General features: G+C 40.5%; 1 protein-coding gene across 3 annotated transcripts in view; it reads right to left on the bottom strand.

Annotated features, from left to right (window-relative positions):
- Positions 1–4,742: 4,742 nt before the first annotated feature.
- The window catches only part of TMEM266 (transmembrane protein 266), a 100,298-nt gene continuing 92,145 nt past the window's right edge, over positions 4,743–12,895 (bottom strand). For all 3 annotated transcript variants that reach the window (XM_042474821.1, XM_042474822.1, XM_042474820.1), the window contains 2 exons: positions 10,259–10,321; positions 4,743–6,273 (listed from right to left, as the gene is read on the bottom strand). In XM_042474821.1, coding sequence (XP_042330755.1) covers positions 5,669–6,273; positions 10,259–10,321 — 668 coding nt within the window. In that variant the 3' untranslated portion in view covers positions 4,743–5,668. The remainder of the gene's footprint in view (positions 6,274–10,258; positions 10,322–12,895) is intronic.

Genomic DNA, 12,895 nt, shown 5'->3' on the forward strand with positions numbered 1-12,895 from the left:
TTTGTGCCAGTGCACTGCCCCAATTTCAGGGCTGGGCACATGTTGTACACACTTCTTTTAGGCATCAGAAACAGTGGTAAGCATCAAAATCCACAAACTTGAGACTGATGTATTTACAGTAAGTGTAAAATTTATACTGTAATAGGAAATGTTCTTTTCCTATTATACTCTATGAAAGGAGTTAGCCCAAGGTTTTTCATCTCACTACCAAACAGTAGGGCTGCCCTTGTGGCTTTCACTTCTAGGTCAGAATCCTTTTGGTGCCTTAGTGCTGGGCATGTTTTTCTTTAGACCAGTGTGGTAGTGCGTAATAGCAGGGAGGTGGCAGAGAAAGATGCCTTGCCTGTCGCTAGATTTTTAATTGTCTTTGCGCTCTTATCTCCTCCTGTGTCTTTAATAGAAAGATGACAGCCAGGCAGAGCGGGTGTCTACCCTGGGACTGGCAAACGCCACCTTATTAGCAGACTTTAATCTGATTGTGCCATGATTAGACAGCTTACATCATAATGGTGGGGATGTTAGTTATTGTAACCAGAAGAGAAACCTCAGAGACAGCCTGTCTGTGATGGTTAGGCTTCGAAAGACAAAATGACCACAAAGTTGGAAGAGACAAGGGGCAAAAGAGAAACAGAACAGTCAAGCCTGCAGAAGATAAAAACTCATGAAGGGGGTATTTCCCACAGAGCTGTATCTGGCAGTGACAAATGATTTGTGCCATTGGGATCTAGAGATGTATACTCCCCCATAGGCTTACTGGAGGTGTTTAGTTACAGAAAGTGTAGATGAGCGATGAAAAGAGTCATTGATACTAGGCAAGAAGGTATCACTGCATGGCAAGCGATATAATGCACCTTCTGTGTTCATCTTGTGTTTACCTGGAAAATTGCTTAAAGTAGCAGTGACTACTCAAGAGTTCTTGTCTTTGGGATTTTGTGCAGCAGAAGATCAAAAGCAGCACTGAAGGTACTGGAACTCCTACTTTCAATAATGTTTCGTGCTGCTCAACTGGGCTTAATGCTTCTGTGTACAGGGAAACAGAGTATATGGTATTAAAATGGGTTCAGAAACTACGACATGCCGGTACAAGCAGCTTGCTCATTCCTCAGAATGCAGCTGCTTCTGTAATGATCTGTTTTTAGTGTGAAGTGAGGAAAAGATCCTAAAGATCCAGGACTCTGTATCCTTTTGAAACATGTATACAAAGCATTGCTCTAGCATATATGAGAAAAGGTCCTTGAATGAACTTGTGGCATCTAACAACTAGAAAGGACATGTTCCCAAGACCTTGGACACAGCTCCAGGGTAGGCAATCCCATGGTTTTGCAATTTAGAGGCAGCTTCATATGCATACTTGAGCAACCTTTCAATATAAGGCCTTCCTATGGTTTATCTTGCACCACAGGTGAGCACATATAAGGGAAAACAACACTGACAACAGTGATCATTATCAAACAGCTTTGCACAGGGCTGGGACTGCTCACTTTCCAAAGAAGCAGCAGAGGCATTCAGTTTTCCAATGCCATGAGATTAAAGGCTTGGTTAAATTTTGCGATCTTTTCATAAGTTATCTACAGTGCAAATTGGCAGGTTCTACAGATATGCTTGGATACAGTATTCTGATGAAGGGGCCAAAGATAGTCTTACCGGCTCCTGGAGGAAACGATCTAGTAATCTCCTGTTTAGCAAGGTCTATGCACACTTTAGTAGCAGAATACAAGCTACAGACGTTAAAAACTGTCCTGCTGCATGCATGGTCTGTTGCAGTCTTAGATGGACACAGGACTTCCAGCCTGCAAGGGCACATTAAGAAATTATTGTGTAGGAATATGCATTGTTCCTGTCTACTTTGTGCTAAGAAGAAACAACTGTTTCCCCTTCTTCTACAATCAGTAAAACCCACCTAGACTCTAAAGATGGGAGTACAGCAATCTTTAAAAAAAGGAGAAATGGTAAGCTTTGTCTTACTTGAGCAAGCTTAATTTTTCTTCAGCTTCTTGTTGTCCCTACCCCTGAATATGCACTTTGGCACTTCCTAATACTCAGCACAGATCACTGTGAACAGCAAAAAACAACAACACTGCACCAGTGTCCCAATATGACTGGAAAAGCTGATTCCTCTTAGCTGCTTTACAGAAGTATTAAAAATAATAACCATCCCAGAAGGCAGACAGAACCACTGCCAGATACTATCTCCAGACTCTGGGCCTCTAAGCCCATCTGTTTGTCTAGCTTCCAGCTCCCATCAGGCCTCTTGGGTTCATATTCTATTCTTGTCTCCAAAACAGCCTTTTTCTCACAAACATAAACATGCTTGGCAAAGGCAATGGCTTCTAGTAATGTTTAAACGTAAGGGGCTGCTGTATATAAAAGGGGACATGAAAGTATTAGGTAGGCAGCTTAACTGTTCAATACAGACGCAACCTTGTCAAATATCCCCAATTGATATAAAACAGCACTAAAAGTTAGAATTGTCCAATCCCATTGTAACTCCCATCACCATGTACAGATGTGAGAGCTGGAGAGTGAAGAAAGCGGATAAAAATAAACTCATTTGAGATGTGGTGCTGGAGAAGAGTGCTGAGGATACCAAGGACAGCCCAAAGGACAAATAAATGGGTCCTTGAACAGATCAAGCCAGAAACTTCCCCAGAAGCCAAGATGGTTAAACTGAGGCTGTCGTACTTTGGCCACATCATGAAACGACAAGACTCATTGGAAAAACAATAATGCTAGGAAAGGTGGAGGGAAGTAGAAAGAGAGGAAGTTCACATGCCAGATGGAGAACATCGGACTGAGTTTGAACAGAATTTGGAGGACAGGGAGTCTTGGAGACATCTTATCTACAAGGTCAACATGAATTGAGGTCAACTCATCAGCTAACAACTATGAACCAAATTTTGCATCCAAGCAACTTCCTGAGTAATCCACGAACATTCCTTTAAATGTGGTTGAATCCCTGTCTCTTCTAGAACAGAAACTAGCCCAACATATTGCAAGCCTTGAAAAAGAAAATTCCAAATTCCTCCTCCCTCCAAAACTTCCACAATGCACCACCAGCCTTGACACAAAAGTGGGTGAAACAAGTGGGAAATGTACCGTATATATATTCAACTATAAGTTGGCCTCATGTATAAGTCAAGGTCAGGTTTCGGTGCCAAAATTTAGGATTTTGCTCTGGCCTATGGATAGGTCCAGGGTAAAACCTAGGGGCATTTAACAAAGGATCTAAAGGATGAAGGAAAAGAAAACAATGCCTAAGAACTTACAAAATTCCAGCAGGCATAACGTTGTGCTCACACTAAAGGTTGGATGGATGGATGAGAGAGTAGTGAGGGATCAGTATTTCCAGGATGCTCTTGACTTTCACCTGTGGATGGTTCCTTTTAAAACAAGAGTACAGTACTTAGATTGGCCCATGGATATGTCAACTCAGTTTTTTGAGTCAATTTGACATAGCCATGTCAGTCTGTAAAATCAGTATGTAAAGAGATCTTGTAGCACCTTTGAGACTAACTAAAAAAGTTGGCAGTATGGGTTTTTGTAGACTTAAGACAACAAAAGCTCATGCTGCCAGCCTCTTTCTTTCAGTTAGTCTCAAAGGTGCTCCAAGATCTCTCTATGTAATGAGTACCATAAAGGTTAAAACTTAGGGCCATATAGCAAAGGGTCTAAAAGACAAAGCAAAGCAAAACAATGTCAAAGAACTCACAAAATTCCAGCAGACATAACTCTTTGTGCTTCCTCTTAAGGTGGGATGGATGAGAGAGTAGAGAGGTCAGTGCTTCAAGGACAGATTATGCTCTTGCTTTTCACCAGGGGATTGCTCCTTCTTTTAAATAAGAGTTAAGATACAGTACTTACATTGATCCGTGGATAAGTCAACTCAGGTTTTTTGGGTCAATTTTTTGACCTAAATTTCTAGACTTATATATGAGTATATACAGTATACTCTCCAGCACTTTGACTCTAATACAAACCATGTTCAAAGGTGCAAAGTAATGTCATGTACAGCCATACCTCAGTCAACAAAGCCTTTGACAATGAAGCTCCTTCTAACAAAGTCTTTTCCCCTCCTACCTGCCCACTCCCTACTTCTCTTCCTCATCATTTATCTAGCTAGAGGTTTTAAAAACTAAAAAATGGTATCAGCATTGGGGAGGACAGCGAAGGAGGACTAGAGAGACACAGGGCTTTTGGTACTGAGTTGCAGCAGTGTCTCTCAGTAAACAATGAAATAAGCAAACCTTGAGCCAAGAAAGAATGAGATTAGTCTCCATCTGATCCTCGTGGTGCTGCAGGCAAGGTGAACAGCAGCTACATCCAGAATCACTTACTGAGCATAGACGAAACAGAGAGAAATGGAGACAGTAGATAGGTTTGTCTCAGCATCTACCACCACCGTGTTAAAAAGAGCATATAAGTTTGACCGTAAGAAAAGTGCCGGCTGGTGAAAGAGAAAGATGCATTTTAGAAGGAGCTTTAAAGTGATCTTGAGAAGGTTCAGAATGTTTTGCTTATCCAAGTCTTACCTGACCAGGTTCTTTCATTGCAAAGGTAGACGCTCCTAGTTTTGAACAAAAGATTTGCTGAAACACGTTGAGCCGCTCGGAACCTGTCTCTGTTCTTCCCGTGTGATTTCTTGTTTCTGGTACCAAATTTTCTATTAGAAAATTAATGCCTAGGAACACATCTACGTTGTTATTTGAGATATAAAATTACACAAAATAATGAGGTTTTGTCACACTGGCACTGGATATTTCAACCCACTCAAGTAAGATGCTTAAGAAATGCACATCCGCAAAGCAAAACTCCCCGTCCATTAGGTCATCCCACAAAGGATGTTAAACCAACGTTTCAAAGAAACGCTACCATCTCAGTACCAACTCTGTTGTTGCAAAAATAAAACCTGAACAAATTTAGGCTTGTCTTTGCTTTCTTTCTTTTTTTTTTTTAAAAACCCTTTTTAATTAAACAATATTTGTAAAATGTCCATCTTCATTCGGTTGTCTTGGAGGCAATTAGTTTTGTCAAAATATTTCCCCCCTGCAAAGTTCATGCTAAAAATAAAGAGATCACACTTCTTTTTTTTCCAAATTTCTTTGATCGGCATCATTCAAAGTGCGCCTTGAAAAATGATTTCCCCTCCCTTCTCCCCAGGAAGAACAAAAATAATTGCCATTATTTATACAAAGAGGGTCTTATAGCTGTCATGTACAAAGGGAAAGTGTAAGAAATTGCAGTAGGAGAGAAGTTTACATCTGCTTGTACTGTACCCTGCTGAAACCTGACCTGATAGAAGATTGTCCAGAGTTTCGTAAAAATTGGGGGAATTATGTATGCCTTATTAAAAAAAAAAGAATAAAAGAAATGCATTAAGAATCTATACATCTTTGAGGTCATTGTTTTAACAGAGTGGTTCCCCCAAGCCCCATTTCTTCTTTTGGGGAGCGAAGCCTGAGGACTTCATATGGTAGAAATGTCAAGTTTTTCGTGCTGGCTTTCCCAACTCATGCATTTTTTAAAAAATGAATTTTCAGCTCATTCCAATCCACACAAAATGCCCACCCGGGGATGGCTTGGATGGCCCCGCTTAAAGCACTAAAATGTCCCTCTTGTGAAACGTCTCCTTCATTTATTAACCTCCCCCCCTTCCATGGCAACAAAAGGACTATGAATCTGGGACCCTGTTTAACTTTTGATCTTTGGATTCCAAAGACGTATACTTGTCGATCACTGGTGCGTTCTGCTGGAAGTGGATTACCGGCTTGATCTGAAACACACCAAAGCTTTCTTGGTTCTTCTTGTTGTAAATGTTCACTCGGTGATCCAGTTCAGGGCTGGCTTTGGTAGACCCTGCTGGGCTTGGCAGTTTAAGGTTGACCGGATCCAGTCTTTTTTGTGTCAAGCAGGAGTCGTCGGACAAGGACGAGAGCAGTTCTTGCACCACGGCGTTGTTGACCCTGCTTTGGCTGGAAGAAGAATCTACCTGATCACGTTTGGCTACATGGCAGGCCCTCTCCAAAGGGCAATACTCAGAGGACTCCTCCCGGGTCGTACTGCAGTCCGTGGAAGAGCCAAAGGTCTGGCTGCTGTCGCTCTGAGCCCGGGTGACGGAGCTGTCCGTGGACCTGGAGATGCTGGTGGAAGTCCCATTGCTCCCTATGATCTTCATTGGCACTTCCACTGTAAAGAGGTCTGAGGAGATGTTGGGCTGGTGGACGTCGATGGCGGCGGTCGTAATGACACAGATAGCTCCCTCGGGAACGCCGCTGTCTGCACACAAACACAAAAGAGGTGTAAAACATTAACAGCAGAGCAGCCATGCCAGAAATCATGAAAGAGGTCTTGGCCAGAATTCTGTCCAACTAAAACAGACCCATTGACTCAGTTGTTGAATGGTAGGTCAACATGTGGCCAAATCCAACCAATTCATTAAATCTTCTCTAGACAGGATTTAGGCTCACATCTCCAAGATCCATTTCACCAGTAAACTAGAGATGGGAACCCACGGTCCTTCCAATATTGTTGGACTACAGCTCTCACCAGATACGACTCCCAACCATGTTGGCTAGGGCTCATGGGAGATAGAGTCCTACAACAGCTGGACAGCCCCATGTTCCCCACCTCTGCATTAAGCAGGGAGCACATGAAAATACAAAATGTTAGAACTTCACTGCAAATATAGGTTCACACTTATGATAATAACATCACAACCAGAACTATTGGATAACTCCTTCCAGAGGAGGTTACGCCACTGCAAGCCACGCACAGGATTCTAGCCTGAATCTGCACTTCTGTGACCTGTATTGCCAATGCATATTTAAATATAATCCTATTTAGGATGCTCCTCTACAAATGAAAAAATGACATTTTCTTAAGAGTTGCACTCCCCACAAAATTCAGTGGGCTTCAAAGAGATGAGGAGGGGTCATATAGAGGTATAAGGAGTTGGAGAAAGATACATGAAGAGATGGGAATATAAGAAAGAACAAAATAGAATAGGTAATAAGGACAAGAAGAAAAATTCACTTTAAATTGTTTGGAATGAGAGGTACATTTTATCACATGTGGTGGATATGCCCAAAGATAAAAACATGTTGGCAAGAGGTACATAAGATAATTAAGTTAATTCATGAGATATATAAGATAGAAATAAGATCAGATCCAGAAATGTGTCTATTGAATATGGTGGAGGATAAAGAGGAAGGAAAGCACTTAAAAGTTATATTGTATTTAATAACAGCAAACATGATCCTTGCAAGACACTGAAGAGAACCAGAAATCTCTTCAACAGATGAATGGCTTCTAAAATCAATAGATATATTATGCAATCAATCAATCAAGTGTATATTAGAAATGGACAAATTGACTATGCTATTAAGAGATAAGTCAATAAAAGAATGGAAAGTTATGTGGGAACCGCTATTAAGATATTGTAGAGAGAAATGGTCATAATTGCAGAGAGATAATAATAATAATGATAATGATAATAATGATAATAATAATAATAATAATAATAATAATAATAATAATAATAATAATAATAATATATTTATATTCTGTTGTTTCCTTGCAGATATATATATTATATATTAAAGGGAGTGAGATGCTTTCTGGAAAAGAAATAGAAAATATTAAGATTAAAACTAGTAACTAAGATATTGAAAATGTAATATAGTCCCAAACTAAGAAAGAATGCTAATGAAATAAAAAGAGGTGGGGGCATGAAGAATAATGGAAAGAGGAATAAAAAAAGAAAGCTGAAAAAGCTTTCATGGCCATCATCCATAGTTTTTTGTGGGTTTTTGGGGCTATGTGGCCATGTTCTAGAAGAGTTTATTCCTGATGTTTTGCCAGCATCTGTGGCTGGGATCTTCATCTTTCTCTGAAGACGCCAGCCACAGATGCTGGTGAAACATCAGGAATAAACTCTTCTAGAACATGGCCACATGGCCCCAAAAACCCCACAAAAATCTGTATTAAATAACATAAGCAATGCAACAGCAGAAGTAAAGTATTGTAAGTTGGGATGGGTATGTAAGGGAAATCTCACGAAGGAGTAAATGTTATGCATTTTTGTGAGTGATGTAGTGCATGAAGTTATAAGAGTACTGGAATTGTTTAAATGATTTGTGCAATGTGTTAATCAGTGGCATTGCTGAACATTTCCTTAAATGTGTGTGCTTTTTTTAATGCAATAAAGTTATTTTTAATAATAAAAAAATAGGTAAGCTTCTTTGGATGCATGAAATTCTAGAAAACTCTGCTGACTCTTTGGAGACTATAAAGGTATGTGTGTATCTGTGTGTTGGATAGGAGGAAGAAATCCATTTCAATGATGACCCCGTGACCACGGCTCTCACATCGGCCTCCTTTGGTGTCGAGTTATTTTATCCTTCTCTCATTCAGTTTAACCCCTTTAAAAGGTTCCCAGCATGAGGCTCGCTTAAACTGTCTTAGCGTCCGTTTTCCCCAATGGAGAGTCCTCCCTGGTTCCCATCCAAGATGCCATATTCTTAAAAGAAAGTAGGCAGACCTCCAAGGGCAAGTGAACCTTAAAATCATTATGACTGACTTCATGGGGAGCCCAGAGGTTTCCAAAAGCCTGTGCCAGGGGGGAAAAATGGAAGCCCTCTGATCCACACAGTTCTTTTTCAAGCTCCGCTGAAATGTATGAAAGCTGTACAACTTCTATTTATTTTAACAGGACCTTCATGCAAGAATCCATAGATGGATTGTGCATCTGGGGGTGAACTCATAATGTTAAGTAGTCTTAACCCCCCATCACCCGTTTCAGCAAAGTTAACCCACATGAATGTATGCATTTGAGTTGCAGCCAAAACAACCTATGCAAATAATAATACTTTAGCTTCTTGACTCTTGCTGTCAGATGGTAAAAGATATGTGTTTCTTTTAAAAGAAAGGCAAGAATGGCAGGAAGCTATCCTATGCCAGGACAACTTTGCAGACAGCTGCAAGGTTTAATGGGGCTGCTCTTCTTCACAAGTGGAATGGACATTTGTTGCAGTGATCAGAAGCCACTTTTCCGGTTGACACGGCTGCATTTCTAAAAAACCTTGGACTTTTAGAATCGAAAACACATAAGTATGAGCTACACATGTAACACAGATTAAAATTAGCTCCAAACAATTAGAAATTAGTCAGTAAATTATTATTAAGTTAATCAAAATTCCTCCATTGGTTATGAACAACTCCCCCCCCCCCCCAACAGATCATACTTAAGTATTAGATTTACATAAAGGAGGAAAAGGGGAGAGGAAAGAATCCAACAGCACCTTTGAGATTAACTGGTTTAATAATAATAAATAATATTTTATTTTAGCATGCGCTTTTGTGGGTGCCAATCTACTACTCATTTTTATTTATTTATTTCATGTATATATGTCACCTTTCTCCCTGAAGGGACCAACATTACAATAAAATTTAAAAACAGTTAAAATCATCTAAAAACAATATAAAACTATATTAAAAATATAACAGAAATATACTTCTTCCGATTTTGTATTTGATACCTTGTTGCTGCTTTATATGTCTCTGCTTGCAACACTTTTAATTTCATCCGATCAATTTATTCTGATTGTTTGGAGATGATCATTTTCTGATCTTGCTGTTTTGTTTTTATTATATATGTTGAGCAGGTTATAAGGTAGGTCATAAGCAAAGGTGGCCTAAATACACTAAACACATACATTTCTGTTTGATCTTGGAAGCTAAGCAGAGGCTGTCCTGGTTAGTACTTGGATAGGAGACCACAAAGGTGGGCTATATTTCAGAGGGAGGTGCAGGCCAAACCACCTGAGTATTTCTAGCCTAAAAAACCTATCATATTCATGAGGTTGCCTTAGGTTGGCTTGAACACTCACTCATAAGCAAAGGAAGGAAGAAGAAAGCATGGTCCCTGAACGACTGGCAAACCCAGTGGTTAGTCTGAAATACATGAATAAAAAATAAGACTGTGCCCACAACCACATGAAGAATGCTTTCCCTTTTAGCTAATGCATAAAATGTAGTTGTTCAGTTGGGAATTTGTACATCAGGAATGCAATTTCAAAGGTGGTTTGGGTAACACAGACTCTGCTTTTAGAAACCAAGCCTCCTCCATTTGGCGCCCACATTGATCCAAAGTATGGTTCACCATCCAAGGCTAATCTGGTTTCTCTCTTTGGCTAGTTCTGCTTCAGTCAGCGAAGCTATCTGCAAGTATGTTAAAGTAAAATTTTCAGAATTCAAACCTTACCGCTACTGGGCTCATTGTAGTATTGGCTGATGTAGTTGTTCATGTCATCTTTCACCATGGCCTCTAAAACGCAAAATGGGAAACGTCAACTGCAAAATTCCAAACACTTGGTTTTTAAGTAGCCCCATACATGCCATAATCTGGAGAGATTCAGAATCCTGTTTCATGTGATATGGAGATCTCTTTCCAAAAACACAAAGTTACGAAGTATGGCCTCTTATGGGCTATACTTGGATAGACATATGCATGTAGTCAGTGTCATAATGTGTCCAAACTATGATGGGACCACACTCAGAAGACTATACGCAGTTCTGGTCCCTGACCTCAAGAACAACGTCAAAGAGCCGGAAAAGGTGACGTGGCAACCAAAATGATCAAGGGACAGAACAACTCCAAAATGTTTAATTTGGAAACAAGGTGAATAAAGGCTTAATAGAAGTCTACAGGACCGTGCATGATGTGGAAAAATGGGACTAGGAGGACACTTTCTGCCTCTCTCCTAATACTAGATCGCAGTGGCGGTCCAAAATGATCAGAAATACAAGGTAAGGGTTCCTTCAGACAACACACAGTTATAGTTTTTTGTGGGTTCTTCGGGCCGTGTGGCCATGTTCTAAAAGAGTTTATTCCTGACATTTGGCTGGCATCTTCTGAGAATGCATTCTCTAAAGATGCCAGCCACAGATGCTCTGGAGGTGCCAGCCACAAAAACATCAAGAATAAACTCTTCCAGAACATGGCCACATAGCCCAAAAAACACACAGAAAACTATGGATGCCAGCCATGAAAGCCTTCGATTTCACAACACACAGTTAAACTATGGAATTTTTACTATTGAGAGCCACCATGGGTTTTAAAGAGGGATTCGACAAATTCATCAAGAATAAGCTTATCAATGAATATGGCTGAGGTTGTCCAAGTCAAGACTGAGATTCATCAAAGGTAAGGTTATCAGTGGACAAATTCATCATAGATTTGACACATTATGGCAATGAGTACTTACATATGTCTATAGAAGTATATGCATGATCATACATATCACTTGGGAATATGAACAGAAGGAAGCTATTGGTGCTCATTTGTTGCTGGGGGCTTCTAATAAACAGCAGTTTAGCCACAGTGTGGACCACATGCTGGGATAGATAAAACCTTTGGTCACATCCATCTGGGTGGATCTTATGTATAGCCAATCAGATGAGCACAATAATGATCTTTTGCCATATCAATCACAATTTCATAAACTTTTGCTCTGCAAAGTACCATATATACTCGACTATAAGTCAAACTCATGCATACGTTGAGGGCAAGTTTTGGGGCCAAAATTATGGATTTCAATATGACTAGTGGATAAGTCAAGGATAAAAACTAGGGGTATGCAACAAAGGACGTAAAGGACAGAGTTTATTGTCTTCATGTAGAAATGTCTTATTCTGATCCTCTAAGCCCAATTCCTCTTTGAGGGGAAGCACCAAAGAGATGCTGCCACTGCTATTTTCTCACCAAAGCATTCAAAAAGGCCAGAAGCAGCATCATGGTGGAAAGAGTTTAAGGAGGTTGGTGCTTCTTTTCGGTGCTTCCAGGATGAACTAAGCTCATACCGTTTGCCACTCTACTCAGAGAAGGAGAAGAGTGAAAATACATCACTTACGGATAAGTCAACCCAGGGTTTTGGGGGCCAATTTTTCAATAAAAATAGATAAATACAATGCACAACACAATGCTGTTGTTGCTATGTGCCTTCAAGTCATTTCTCACTTTTGGTGACCCTAAGGTGAGCCTATCCTGGGGTTTTCTTGGCAAGGTTTGTTCAGAAGACATTTGTCATTGGGTTTTATGGCCAAGCTGGGCATCGAACCCTGAGTCTCAATGTAGAAGAAAGGAAAACCAGGGATGATTTCACACAAGGCAATTTTAAAGAAAGAAAACACGGCCACTTTCACTGCAATTGCTTCTTTTCCAGCAAGGAAACTGAGATAAGGAGAAAACGTTCTGCAACAAATAAGAAAAGGCCAAGAGTTTCGGCATGATGCTGAAAATGAAAGTCATTTAGACAGGATTCGAAAACCCACATTATTTAGAGAGCATGCAGCAAGAACACCCAAGCTGAAAAGCAACCTGATCTGCCCACTTTGTGGTGTATCACATTCCTTAAAAGCATCCTCTCCTTTTAAGCCTTCTTTCTGATACCACGTTTCAGGGGTGAGTGCGAGCGAACGCACATAACCTCACGCATTCCTTTGAGCCAGGTTTTCCGCTGCCCCCTGGGTCTCTGTGGCTGCAGCCTTGCCTTTTCCACCGCGCATTGCGGTTTGCAGGTGAAAGAAACAGATGTTTTCTGTGGCACACTTTCTCCACAAAACAAGACTCAAACCGCTAAGCGCTCGGTACCTGAAATAGCCACACTCCTAAGATGGCAATCTAACCTGACACTGAAAGGGAACATGGCTGCCTTCCTGGTTTCATTGGTTCTTTAAAAGCTTTTTTGGCCTCTGTTGATCTTTAAATGCCTGCAGTCAGAGGTGTGCTTTCTGCTAATGTCTGAGTTTAAAAAGAAGCCTCAGTGTAGCTCAAGGCAATACCACTGGATTCGGAGTACATTGCAAAGCTTTTCAGCTATCTGCTGTTAAGAGACACTTC

Source organism: Sceloporus undulatus, chromosome 6 (genome assembly GCF_019175285.1).
Source record: "Sceloporus undulatus isolate JIND9_A2432 ecotype Alabama chromosome 6, SceUnd_v1.1, whole genome shotgun sequence".
In the NCBI taxonomy this organism is placed as follows: domain Eukaryota; kingdom Metazoa; phylum Chordata; class Lepidosauria; order Squamata; family Phrynosomatidae; genus Sceloporus; species Sceloporus undulatus.